Source organism: Paroedura picta, chromosome 7 (genome assembly GCF_049243985.1).
Source record: "Paroedura picta isolate Pp20150507F chromosome 7, Ppicta_v3.0, whole genome shotgun sequence".
Classification (NCBI taxonomy): domain Eukaryota; kingdom Metazoa; phylum Chordata; class Lepidosauria; order Squamata; family Gekkonidae; genus Paroedura; species Paroedura picta.
The window spans coordinates 78,059,213-78,072,371 of NC_135375.1; the positions used below are offsets into that span (position 1 = coordinate 78,059,213).

The following is a 13,159-nucleotide window of genomic DNA, read 5'->3' on the forward strand; positions in this document are numbered from 1 at the left end:
CTGTTATAGATAATAGGATGGCCACTTGGTTTCTACTTGGGAAACAAAATGATGCTTTCAGTCTCCTGCAGACCCTCATTGTTCTAGTGGCATAAACCTTCATGGACCACAGGCTACTTCATTGGATGTACTCATTAGGCAAAAATGTATATGTGGGGAGCAGTAAAAATCTACAGCATGGATAAAAGGCAATGAAATAAAAAAGTTTTTTTTTGACCAATTTACTATTTTTTTCTCCTCTGTACTCAGGATTATACATCAGCCAATATTTTCAGTGGCCACCAGATTTTCTTTTTGGTTTCACTAAACCCCTCTGGGATTTCTAATAGGGACATAGAGAAATATAAAGGTAGAAGAATCTTTCAAACATCCTCCAACCTTTGCACTTATGAGCATTGCAGGTAAGAAGGTCACCATTGTTTCCATTATTTGACAAAATATGTAAAAACTGAATTATTCAGACATTTTTATAAATGAATTAGAATTGTAATATAATGAACCAGATCGGGAAAATGCTTTTATAAAGAAATAGGACTGCAACTATTGTGATATTTCTTGTATGGGTTGCCGTGCTTTTATTGTCTTCTACCTTTGCAATCAACATTCTGCATTATGGCATGTCAGGCTGTTTGTTTGTTTGCATTACTTTCCAATGGCGTCATCTGATTTATTGCAATGTTAATCGGATGTCTTATGCTGCCTGATTGAATTCCTTTTTGGCAATCTGCCTTGGTCTCATCAAGAAAGGAAGACTATAAATAAAACAAACAAATAGAGAATTTGCTCCTATGTTTATGGTTCTCAATGGTAGGAAGCCTGGCCTATAGAGTTCAGCTTTTCTTTCATTCCAGGAGTGCAACAAACTGGTACTGCCTAACTGCTTTTCCGTGGGGTTCTCAGTGGTCTTTGCGCAGCCTTCACTGAGGTCTGCACCTTTAACATGAGGCGTGCTGCACCCAGGCCCATCCCTATTTGTAAACTGCTCGGATCCTAGGAAAGGCAGTACAGAAATAGAATGCATAAATAATCAGAGGAAGAGGACATTTTGTTACTTGATTATGCAGGTAAAACAACAACACCTTGATCTATCCATGCTAATTGCTTGAGGTTCCAACACGTTGTTGTTCATTTTTAACAGTCTTACCCTCAGTTTCTGAGTCTGGGCTGCAACTCCATTTGGGTGCATCATCGCTATGAAGATAGGAACATCACCAAGAGGGCTCCCTACTCCTCCAGCAATACTAATTCCCAAGGAATCTGAAGGGCCCTGTTATGACACATTTAAGAAAGCAAACAACACAAAGTTTATATTATTTCTGATCGATACTGAACATGCTGCGCTTTGGGGCAAGTTCAATATCTGGCTGGTGAATCTGGGGACATCAATCAAACTCACTGTCTCTTCTTACCAGAGGGTTCAGTGTGTACGAAATGCAATTATTGTTATTCCGTATAACAGAGAGTAGAATCATCCTCTGTATCCAAGGTTATTATTCTTAGGATAGGCTTAAGGCTCTTCACAATTCAACAGAAACTAGTGGGAAACATCATTCATAAACCTAAAGGACACAGTGATCCCACTTCAAATGCCCACAGTTTAAATGAGACAACAAGCAAGCAAGGAAGGAAGGAAGGAAGGAAGGAAGGAAGGAAGGAAGGAAGGAAGGAAGGAAGGAAGGAAGGAAGGAAGGAAGGAAGGAAGGAAGCTCTGTGAGATAAGTGGGGGTGAGAAAGCTCTGACAGAGCTGCTCTGTGATAACCCCTCTAATAGGACTGTGACTAGCCCAAGGTCACTCAGCTGGCTGCACGTGGAACAGTGGGAAATCAGATCAGGCTCTTCAGGTGAGAGGCTACTGCTCTTAACCACTACACTAAACTGGCTCTGATCAATTTACAAGACCGTAATTCCAAACATATAAATACTGACATTTATATGGAATTCATCAGGCAAATGATGAATTCTTCACATCCATTATTATTTTTAATGAATTTAACCCCCCCTCCCCCCAGCTGGGCCATATTTCAGTTTCAGATGGTTTCCATTTTCTTTCTCAATGGTCTGGTATAAACTTTTAAATCTGATCAACACCAGAAAAGACAAGACTAATATAAAAATATGCTTATCAGTACACTGCAAGTCACCATTCCCAGGGCCTTTTCCTTGTGGTAGTCACAGTGCTAGAACTATATAAAGAAAATCAAGCTCCCTCTAGTGTTCTGCGATATGAACAATTTCAAACGATAGCATGAAACTGAGTATTTAGATTTACTTTAGTTAAACAGAGTGCAAGTCAGTGGTGATTAATCATTTACCTTTGTTAAGAATAATAACTGAATAATATATTGTACCAAATGAATAAGGGTTATTTCTCCCAGTTAGTATCTCTCCTATTTAAAAAAATCCCAGAGATATTTTAAAAACCCCTTTTAAAGTAATATGTCATTGAAATAATGAAGATAGTTTCGGAGAGTAGCCATGTTTCTCTGCAACAGAATATCTGCCTTCAGTAGGGGAGGGGCTGTGGCTCAGTGGAAGAGCATCTGCTTGGCATGCAGAACTCCCAGAATCAATCCCTGGCATCTCCAATTAAAGAACCAGGTAACAGGTGAAATAAGAGACCTCTGCCTTAGACCCTGGAGAGCTACTGCCAGTCTGAGTAAAAAATAATGACCTTGATAGACAGATAGTGTGATCCAGTATGGCACAGGTTTTTATATGTTCATATATGAGTCTAGTAGCACTATATAGAGACCAACAAGATTTTCAGGTATATAAAAAAGGGAGTTTTGACTCTCAAAATATTATACCCTGAAAGTCTTGTTGGTCCCTATGGTGCTACTGGCCTGGAATCTAATTGAAATAATAAAGTAACCTGAGTAATTTACATAACAAGCTTAAAGTATGTTACATTTAAAAAAAACCTTTCTGAATGCCAAGCCAGTAATACCAGTCCTAAATATCAGGTGAAGAAAATAAGTAGGGACAGGATTTGCTTGCCTGTCTATATTATGTGAGAAAATGGCTGCTGCTCCTTGTCCTATCCACTAAGCATTGAAGACAGGACAAGAGTTTAAATGACAGGGAAGTGCAGTTACATGCTATATGTGAGGATCTTCCTAGCACAACCAGCAATCCAGATGACAAAACTATCAATCAAATTTTATTGAAATTACCTTAAGAGGCCAAGAACAGTGCAGTCCTAAATATAATTAGGTAAAGGTAAAGCACCGGGTCATGTCTGACCCTTGGGGTGACGCCCTCTAGCGTTTTCATGGCAGACTCAATACAGGGTAGTTGGCCATTCCCTTTCCCAGTCACTACCGTTTTACCCCCCCAGCAAGCTGGGTACTCATTTTACTGACCTTGGAAGGATGGAAGGCTGAGTCAACCTTGAGCCGGCTGCTGGGATTGAACTCCCAGCCTCAGGGACAGACAGCTTCAGACAGCATGTCGGCTGCCTTACCACTCTGCGCCACAAGAGGCTGTTTTAAATATAATTACATCCCTCAAAAATCAAATGGCTTTAGTGGACTAAGAAGGGTGCATCTCTGTCTAGGACTGCACTGGAAATCTCATTCCTGGGACAATCTAAAGGTCAGGCTGAGCAGGTGCCTGCTAAAAGTGCTTTTAGGATCGGGTATCCCATCTTAGAAAAGAGCCTCTTGTGGCGCAGGGTGGTAAGGCAGCAGACATGCAGTCTGAAAGCTCTCTGTGCAGCGCTGGCTGCGTTTGGAGCGACAAGCCATTTTGGGCACCAAAGCACCCAATTCTAGTTTCCAGTTTTTTGAAGGCACCCTAGCAAGACTAAGACTGAGAGAACTGGTCTGCAGTTATCCACTGATCATAGAAACATGTTTAAACATGTTTTGTCTGGAATAAATCTGTGCATGAATGAACTGGAACTGTAGTAGCAATAATTCTTACTTCCCTCATGTTGAATAAGCAATTTGGTATCAAAAGGTTATGTGATAAATCCTAAACAACAGCCAGAACAGTGCAGTGGTCTACAGCAGCTGAGAGACAAAATAATTGCTATTGAATCTTTGGTGCCTGCAGAAATGCAAACTACCTCCTTATTCCTGTAAATTCACACACTGCAACACTGTCTTAAAAACCCTGAAAATGACCAGAAAGTTTACTACTCCATAAAGATGTTTACCAGCTCACATATCTCACCACAGCTGCATGTTCCAGAGCAACTGGGTGGCAGGACAGATGTTCACCCAATTAATTTTTTAGGAGAAAGGAGAACACGTTTAGAAAAAAGATTATTACATAAAATACACAGTCTGTGGACTCAGATTTTTGTCACTCTTAGTAAATAAATCTATCTTATTTAATGGAGAAATAATCTTGTGAAGTGCTTTAAAACCATTAGCTTCAGCAGTAATAAAAGCCTCTAATTAAAGTCTTCTAATGAACAAACTAGCCTGAATGATTTAGGATATAATTTTGCTTCTGTTGAATAACAGGCTGTCACAGGTTGGAAATTTTGGGAAATACTCCACATACCTTTTTTATTTCAACTGTTCTTAATCCTTGTATTTCAGATGCCACTTTTTTTAAAAAAAGAAAGAAGAATATCAGTGTGGTTTTTCATTTCATTTCTTAATTTTTCATGTAGATCAAAACAATGCAATTTCAAAAGTAATCAGGATTCCAATGGCACCTTAAAGAATTTATGGCAGCATAAACTTTTGTGAGTCAGAGCGTGCTTCATCTGATGCACTAAAATGTACATGCTTTGAGAAGATGCATTTGTATGAAGAGACAGCTTCATCGCATCATATATGGTGAACTCTGGTCACAAAGCCTGATGCTATACTTAACTGTTAGCATTTAGGGTACTACAGAACTCCAGCTTAATTCTGCTGTTATTAAAGAATTCAGCTACCCTTATGGAGATGCATATTTTCAAGTGCTCGACAAAAAGTGCGTCACAGTAGATTAAAGATCTTGTAGTAAAATTCTGGACAACCAGTAATTCCATTGGTACTGAGAAATTCAGGATGATGACCCTGCCCTCTTTGTTAATAATTACTTAAGGACACTGATCCTTGTCATGAAAATGTGATTACTGTGGCAGCAGGAATTCCTGGACAGCCTAGAAAACACTGGGAGATGGCCTACTGCTTCCATGTCCATAAAGAAGAGTTACACCCTTTTAAACTCGCGGGTTTCAATGGACTTAGTTGCAACTTCTCTTAGGACTACAAGAGTCCACGGCTGTTAACCAGCCCAAAACACAGGCACACATTTTAGCTGTTAAAAAAAAGCATCTGAAACTTACATGAATTCTTCTTCAGGGTGCTTTCATAGCTTTCACATGGGTTGGATCCAGAACCTGGGAAACTGAATGAGGACAGGCTGCCACTTCCCTCACTGGCCTTAAAAGGTTGCATAAAGGAGAATTACTCCAAGTCCTTGACCTTATTTCGTCATCGTCTCTATCTCAGAGATCACTCAAAATGGCATTGTAAAAAGCACTACGCTGCATTTTCAAGCACTATTTTAATCTTTGCTGTATTACAACAATGAAAATAAGAACGCAGCAAACTGACTGGTGGAAAAATATTATATACCAAATCAAATTGGCTTTTGACAACAAATAAACCCCTAACAGTAAGATAAAGCATTCTTTCCAAAGCTTAGAGAGCAATCCTAAGCAGTCCTACTCAGAAATAAGTCACATGTTATTCAGTGGAATGACTGACATCAGTGTAGTGTAGAGGTTGCAAACATTACCCTAGTTATCTGGGAGACCCAAGTTCAAATACACACTTGTGCCACAGAAGCCCTCTTGGGCTAGTCACATTCTCTAAGCTTAGTCTACCTCACAGAGTTATTGTGAGGATAAAATGGAGGAGAGATGACTGGTGCACTTTGGGTTCCCACTGGGGAAAAAGAAGAGCTGGGTTTCTGTACTCTGCTTTTCATTATCTAAAGCAGGGGTAGTCAACCTGTGGTCCTCCAGATGTTCATGGACTACAATTCCCATGAGCCCCTGCCAGAAAATGCTGGCAGGGGCTCATGGGAATTGTAGTCCATGAACATCTGGAGGACCACAGGTTGAGGATCCCTGATCTAAAGGAGTCCCAAAACAGCTAACAAACATCTTTCTCTCCCTCTCCCCACAGCAGACATCCTGTGAGGTAGGTGGACCTGAAAGAGCCCTTAGAGCAGGGGTAGTAAAACTGTGGCCCTCCAGATGTCCATGGACTACAATTCCCAGAAGCCCCTGCCAGCATTTGCTGGCAGGGGCTTCTGGGAATTGTAGTCCATGGACATCTGGAGGGTCGCAGTTTGACTACCCCTGCCTTAGAGAACCACTCTGTGAGAACAGCTCTACGAGAAATGTGGCTAGCTCAAGGTCACCCAGCTGGCTGCATGCGGAGGAGTGGGGGATCAAACCTGGTTCTCCAGATCAGAGTCCACCACTCTCAACTACCACACCAGGCTGGCAGGGCATAAATGAACCAAATAAATTAAATGAAATGACCAAGTCCCGAGATGGTGTTTTTAGGGCTGCAGCAGTTCCCTTGAGTAGACACAGAAATGAAGAGGAGGCTCAAGTCTGCCTTCTATACAGGTTGACCCATGGAGCATATCAGCCTCCTGTGTGCAGAACCCGTTAGGTAGGAGGACTGCTGACCGCAAAAGGAGGGGTCAATAACAGGAGACGCCTAAGCGCAGAACTGCAAATGCAGGAGGAAGGATGAGGTTGGGAACTCTAACATCATCTGAACATTTGGCTGAGACAGCAAAACTCACACACACAAGCATCAATCAACATTTTCATTCCTTTGGTCGGTGCCCCTTGCCTTTTAGCCTTCAGTAAGCATGGCCATCTACTATACAATACCTTTAAGGATCCAGGCCATTAAAAACATAAACTAGGATAAACCCAATATGAAATTCAGTATATGAAACAAATGGTTTTATATGTTTCTTGGCTGTAGATTTTATTCTTCTTTGATAAGCCGGTAGCAAAATTGCTGCTGCTGCAAATTCAATTCCCTTTTATTTGCTTATATAATTTAACAGCGCTTGTGATGGTTCCAAATGAAGCCATTGCAAGCAGTTACAAACCTGGCTGCTCTGGGACGTTCTCCTCTCCGAATGGAACGGGCCTGCCTTTATTCTTCCAACTTCTAGTCTGACTGTACCTAATGAGCACTAGAGAGCAGGCATTATTTATAAGACACAGATTCCTTAACCTAGGATCATTAAAGGCATCTCTTAGTTCATGGCAAGATTACGAGCTGGTTCAGACAACCACCAGACAGTAATTCTGTATGTACTGTAGATTGTGTGAATGAGTTCTAAGAGCAAGGGGGGAAATGCTGATTTCACTTTCTTCATGTCCGCCAATTGGGCTCATGGACATGGAAAGAGACCTCTTCATAATACTGAATTAGTTGAATTTCACACCGTGAACCATTGGCAGACTACCATCTAAACAAGTCATGCCAAAAATTACACCTCCAGTCCAGCCTGGTGCTTGAAATGGCAGATCATTTATCAAGCTACAACATCTCACAGGGCATGTTGGGCAAACCAATTTATTTCAGTGACAAAATCCACAACTGATCAGACCATTTCCATAAGTACTCCCCATGTTATCAAAACCTGATTCAGAAAATCTAGTAAGACCATGTTCTGCCATCTGCCAGTACTGCATACTTTGAGCCCCAAACAACACTGCATTAGCTTCTCCCTTAGGGACATCTATTGTGTCTTCAGTGATCCATATATATATATATACATATATATAGTTCTACTCACAGCATAATCCTATGCAGAGTTATTCCTGTCTGAGGCCACTGAAGCCCATTGTCTTTGACCGCACTGACTCTGCACAGGATTATACTCTTCATATAACTGACAACATACACAATTCCTAGACTGTGTGTTTGCTCCCAACTAGGGGAGGGGGCACAACTTGATGCATGCCCACCATGTAAAATGGCACGCTAACATTGGCTGGCAGAAACAAGAAAAAAACAGTAATATTTCTCAGTGACACCATGAATGCCTTTTATTGTGCAATATGGGAAATTCAAAAGTTATTGCCATGTTAAATGCAACAAAAGAACAAAATATTCCCAAATTGAAGAGACCCTCAGTAGTAGTCTTTTGGGAGTTTCTCAAATGACCTGAAGTAATGCAATGCAAATAAATAAAGCGGAGAGCAGTTTCAACCAACAGAGAGTCTGGTTACATCTCCAAATTAATGCAGTAGGGTTTTATCCATAATTCTACCTTTACCTTTAACAATGCAGCAACTGCTTCCTGATTAGCATTTCGAACATCTTCTCCATTCACCATCAATATCTGGTCACCTTGCATCAATCGCCCATCCAAGTCTGCTATCCCACCTTTGACAATGTCTGACACAAACACCCCTGTGTCATTTCTGCAAATATAATATTGGTGTATATTATATGCTTAATAGTATTAGTATTAATACTTGGATCCAAATAAGCTGGGTTTAAAAAAAAATCTAAGTAGAATTATGCTAGCATCATGATGTTCTAACTCTCTTTTCTGTCTTGCCCCCCATACACACGCGCGCATGCGCACACAACGTAACAGGGCAGCTTCTCATACACACTCCCTGGCTGCATTGCTGTGGTTCAGTGAGAGGGGAAATGCTCATCTAGCTATATGGAAACCACTGCCTGTCATAAAATGATGGTGAACTACAGCAAGGCAATCACAGTGTCCTCACAGAATTCTCCCTCCATTGCTACCCCATGCTAAATTATTATGTGTAAACTAACACATCGCTATTGAGCTTCTGAGACTATTAGTACTTCTTCTTCTTTCATCATTTGAAAACACTGGGTTGGATCCAAAGGTTGTCCTCTCCCAGCTAGCAGAAAGGCACTTCTGTTAGCAGAGGAGACAGAGGCAATGTCGGTGATTCCCAGGGTAGATTTTTAACACCACATCGCTAATGCCGTTTTCCTTAGCGCTAGGAACTGAGGTTGGGTGGGGGTGTTAATAGGTTACAGAGGAAGATGTGAGAGTCCCATTCACCAAGCTTTTCTCAACTTTGGATCCAACTCATTTACTTAAAAAAAATGCAATTATAATCCAGTGATCCATGCAACGGTCACCTCTATACTGGACTTCTGCAACTGATTCTATGCAGGCTTACCCTTATCCTTAATCCGAAAACTACAACTGGTCCAGAATGCAGCAGCCGGGATTCTCATGGGAACCTTGGAGGGCCCACATTTGGCCCATGCTCCAACAGCTGCAACGGTTACCAGCTGAATACCGGATTAAGCTTAAGGTCCTGGTAAATGCCGTTAAGGCCATATAAGTTCAGTGTACCTGAGAGATCACCTCTCTGACCATGCCCTCCAAAGAGCACTACACTTGGCCAACACCAACCAGCTAATGATCCCTGCGACGGTCACCTCTATACTGGACAAAATGGAGTTCACATCCTTATCCATTGTTCCTCTTAATATTTGTGAAACAGCCCTGGGGGTGGAGAGTGTCCTGGCTGTCTGAGTTGGAATAGGGCCATTCAGGGTGCAACCAGCAAAGAGAGAGAAAGAAAGAGATCTGCCAGTGTCCCCTGGGTCCTAGCGCCCATTGCATTCCTGTTTGCAATGGACTTTCTTGCTAGTTAGAACATAACTAGCAGGAATGTAATGGGCACTAGGACTCAGGGGAAACCGGGAGGTGCAGATCTCTCTCTGTGTCTCTCTCCCTCTTGCTGCATGTCTCGGTGTGCCTCAGGTAATTAGAACTGGTTTGTAGGAGGGAAGGAGGGCTGGTGTGCAGTTTGGAGCAGCTCTCTGTCTGTCTCTTTCTCCCTCGGTCACAGCAGGGGTGGCTCTCTCTGTGTCTCTGTCAGCAGCTTGGGGCAGCTCTCTCTGTGTCTCTCTGTGCCTCCCTCGCAGCAGGAGTGATAGGAGGGAATGAGGGCTCGTGTTCAGTCTGACAGGGCTCCAAGTGTCTCTCTCTGTCTCTGGCGTGTCTGAGAGGAATGTGGCTAGCGTCCAGGGAGGAAGGGCGGGAGCAGTAGGGGCAGGGCCAATCAGGGTGGAGCCAGCGTTGCTGGCTGCAGCCTGATTGGCCATATTCCAACTTGGACAGCTGGACACGTTCCACCCGCCAGGCTGTTTCACAAATATAGAGAGGAACCATGGATAAGGATGGTTGAAGTTGCCGTATTGTTAATGATACCATTACCAAACCATATTAGTCTGTATTATGCAATTCATGTTCCTTGTAAACCATCCTGAGCCTGTACACATTAAATAATAATATTCTCACACTCTATACAGTTTTCACAAAGCCAAATGCATTCACATCTCCTGTTTCTCTACATATCTGAAAGAGTGTGAGAGAGAAACAGGAGTGGCTAGGTCACAAAGTAATTGTTTTGTTTTTTTAAATCTCACTGTATAATAATCACTACCATTTTATACTGACTTGCTGTCTGGATTTGGACACAAAGGAACTTTACATAAACATATTAAAGAGCATAATTGATACAGTCTGAAAAAGAAATCCTCCAGACTTTGAAAAAGCCTGCCTTCTCTAGTCATACAAAATAAATAGGTTCTGGCTTCTCTTGAGGCATATTTGCAACAAGAAAGCAAGTGTTTATAGCTCACCCAATTAGCATAACATTTTCCTATCCATTTTTTCCTCTCATTAATCCTGTTTGGTTGCAAATACTAAAAAGATAACGATGTGGTGAATTCTAAAAAGGTAACCAATTTAATTTGTTACAGCAAAAATTAGAAGGGGTACTGTGGCAATATCTGCCATAATCTGTTAGGAGGACCACAAAACTCTCTTTTTATTCTTCCTGTTTGACAGACCATTCCTATTTACTGATGCTTACTAGGTACACTTATTCAGTAAGCATCACTGACAAGAAAATCCTCTGTTTCTGAATTTATCTTTAGATCTGCAGGTTCAATATTACTAGAGACATTTAAAGGCGTGCATCTTATAATGCCAGAATCCAGACTTCATTTGAAGTTATATTTCTGGAATGCTTGTAATTTTAAAAAGCAACTTTAAAAAGTCCACCAAAGCTGATACTAGTCATTTCTTTTTTTTTTTACATTTTCAAGTTGCAACCGCACTCTTCTGCAATGCAATTTTTAATTCAAAAATTAATTCAATAAAGAATGCAGAAGGTGAAAAATGAATTATTTTTTCTTTTGTATGTTGCATTTAAAAAGCATAAGAACAAAAGAATAGTCAATTTTAAACTTTTGATGGGCTTTGTTTTCTTCCTGGTTTTATGGCACTGGAACTCTATGAAAGGGCAACAAAATATATAAAACTTCTTTCAAGGTAGCCAGTTTTTAAGGTACATTTACAGAATCCAAAATTAGGTTTTGCACAAAATTCCCTGTTAAGATTGGAAGACAATGACAGGAGACCACAAACTAGGATGGAATCAAGGAATAGGAAAGCAGAGGAACTGAGGGGATCAATACTCCTGTCCTCATAGTCACTGGATCGAAAGCTCTATGTACCTACCTTTTCCCAACAATACTTAAACCAAGACCTTTGCCTGGCTTCTTTTGCAGCTCTATGCTAAGCACATCATACATGTCTTCTTCTTTATATTGAGCTTCGTCCCTGTAAACGGTTAATTGGACTTTTTGAGGTGTTTGTCTGAGCACATTTATGGCTTCATCGTGTGTCGCGTTCCTTAGGTCAATTCCATTTACCTGGAATGTAATCAGATGTCAAAAGTAGGCATCTTTGCAGAGTTCAAGAGAATAGATAGCATGTGTTTAATTCAGCTTTCCCCACGCTTCCATCAGCCTCTTTAAATAAAGAAGAATGCATGAGATGCAACAGTATACCTCCAAGATCTGATCACCAGCCCAGAGTCTTCCATCTTTTGATGCTGCACCTTCTTCATACACTTCATGAATAATAATTGCTCCCTGTATTTATAGCAAAAACAAACTCCAGTGAATGTTCATTCATTTATTGCTGTAAGCTAAACAGAACCAGAACAAAAAGGAGTTCTTAACATCACAACCCAATTGGGGTTTGTTTCATGTCAGAAATTAGCTTGGTGTCATCTAGCAATTATGAAAACATGACAAACCAGCAGTGTGTCAGCTCCTCCAACAATGCTCAAGCCGAGTCCTGTACGTCCCTTGGAGATATCAATTGTAGTTTCACATCCTGGGATAATTGGGCAAGTAGCTGGGTCAGAGGCCAATGTGGCTGGAGTTGAGGACCTGCTTGTATCTAAAAGCAAATTAATAGCCTAGTTAAAAGAATTCACTACACCAGGGGTAGTCAACCTCTGGTCCTCCAGGCATTCATGGACTACAATTCCCATGAACCCCTGCCAGCGTTTGATTTCACCAATTTCTCCCCCTTTTTCAGAATAAAATAATGCAGCTGGGAGAATCATAGAGTTGGAAGGGGCCATACAGGCCATCTAGTCCAACCCCCTGCTCAATGCAGGATCAGCCCTAATCATCCTAAAGCATCCAAGAAAAGTGTGTATCCAGCCTTTGCTTGAAGACTGCCAGTGAGGGGGAGCTCACCACCTCCTTAGGCAGCCTATTCCACTGCTGAACTACTGACTGTGAAAAAATGTTTCCTGATATCTAGCCTATATCATTGTACTTGAAGTTTAAACCCATTACTGCGTGTCCTCTCCTCTGCAGCCAACAGAAACAGCATCCTGCCCTCCTCCAAGTGACAACCTTTCAAATACTTAAAGAGGGCTATCATGTCCCCTCTCAACCTCCTTTTCTCCAGGCTGAACATTCCCAAGTCCCTCAACCTATCTTCATAGGGCTTGGTCCCTTGGCTCCAGATAATCTCCGTTGCTTTCCTCTGTACCCTTTCAATTTTATCTTTGTCCTTCTTGAAGTGAGGCCTCCAGAACTGCACACAGTACTCCTGGTGTGGTCTGACCAGGGCTGTATACAATGGGACTATGACATCTTGTGATTTTGATGTGATGCCCCTGTTGATACAGCCCAAAATGGCATTTGCCTTTTTTACTGCTGCATCACACTGCCTGCTCATGTTTAGTTTACAATCCACAAGTACCCCAAGGTCTCGTTCACACACAGTGTTACCTAGAAGCATATCCCCCATCCAGTAGGCATGCTTTTCATTTTTCTGACCCAGATGCAG

At 41.5% G+C, this 13,159-nt stretch overlaps 1 protein-coding gene across 25 annotated transcripts in view; it reads right to left on the reverse strand.

The window, feature by feature from the left end:
• The window catches only part of MPDZ (multiple PDZ domain crumbs cell polarity complex component), a 218,037-nt gene that overhangs the window by 11,832 nt on the left and 193,046 nt on the right, over positions 1-13,159 (reverse strand). For 21 of the 25 annotated variants that reach the window (XM_077345038.1, XM_077345035.1, XM_077345036.1 and 18 more), the window contains 8 exons: positions 12,108-12,253; positions 11,857-11,940; positions 11,525-11,718; positions 8,270-8,417; positions 7,091-7,177; positions 5,292-5,388; positions 4,514-4,557; positions 1,145-1,267 (listed from right to left, as the gene is read on the reverse strand). In XM_077345038.1, the coding sequence (XP_077201153.1) occupies positions 1,145-1,267; positions 4,514-4,557; positions 5,292-5,388; positions 7,091-7,177; positions 8,270-8,417; positions 11,525-11,718; positions 11,857-11,940; positions 12,108-12,253 (923 nt within the window). The remainder of the gene's footprint in view (positions 1-1,144; positions 1,268-4,513; positions 4,558-5,291; positions 5,389-7,090; positions 7,178-8,269; positions 8,418-11,524; positions 11,719-11,856; positions 11,941-12,107; positions 12,254-13,159) is intronic. The other 4 variants (XM_077345059.1, XM_077345057.1, XM_077345054.1 and 1 more) reach the window with 1 other exon arrangement.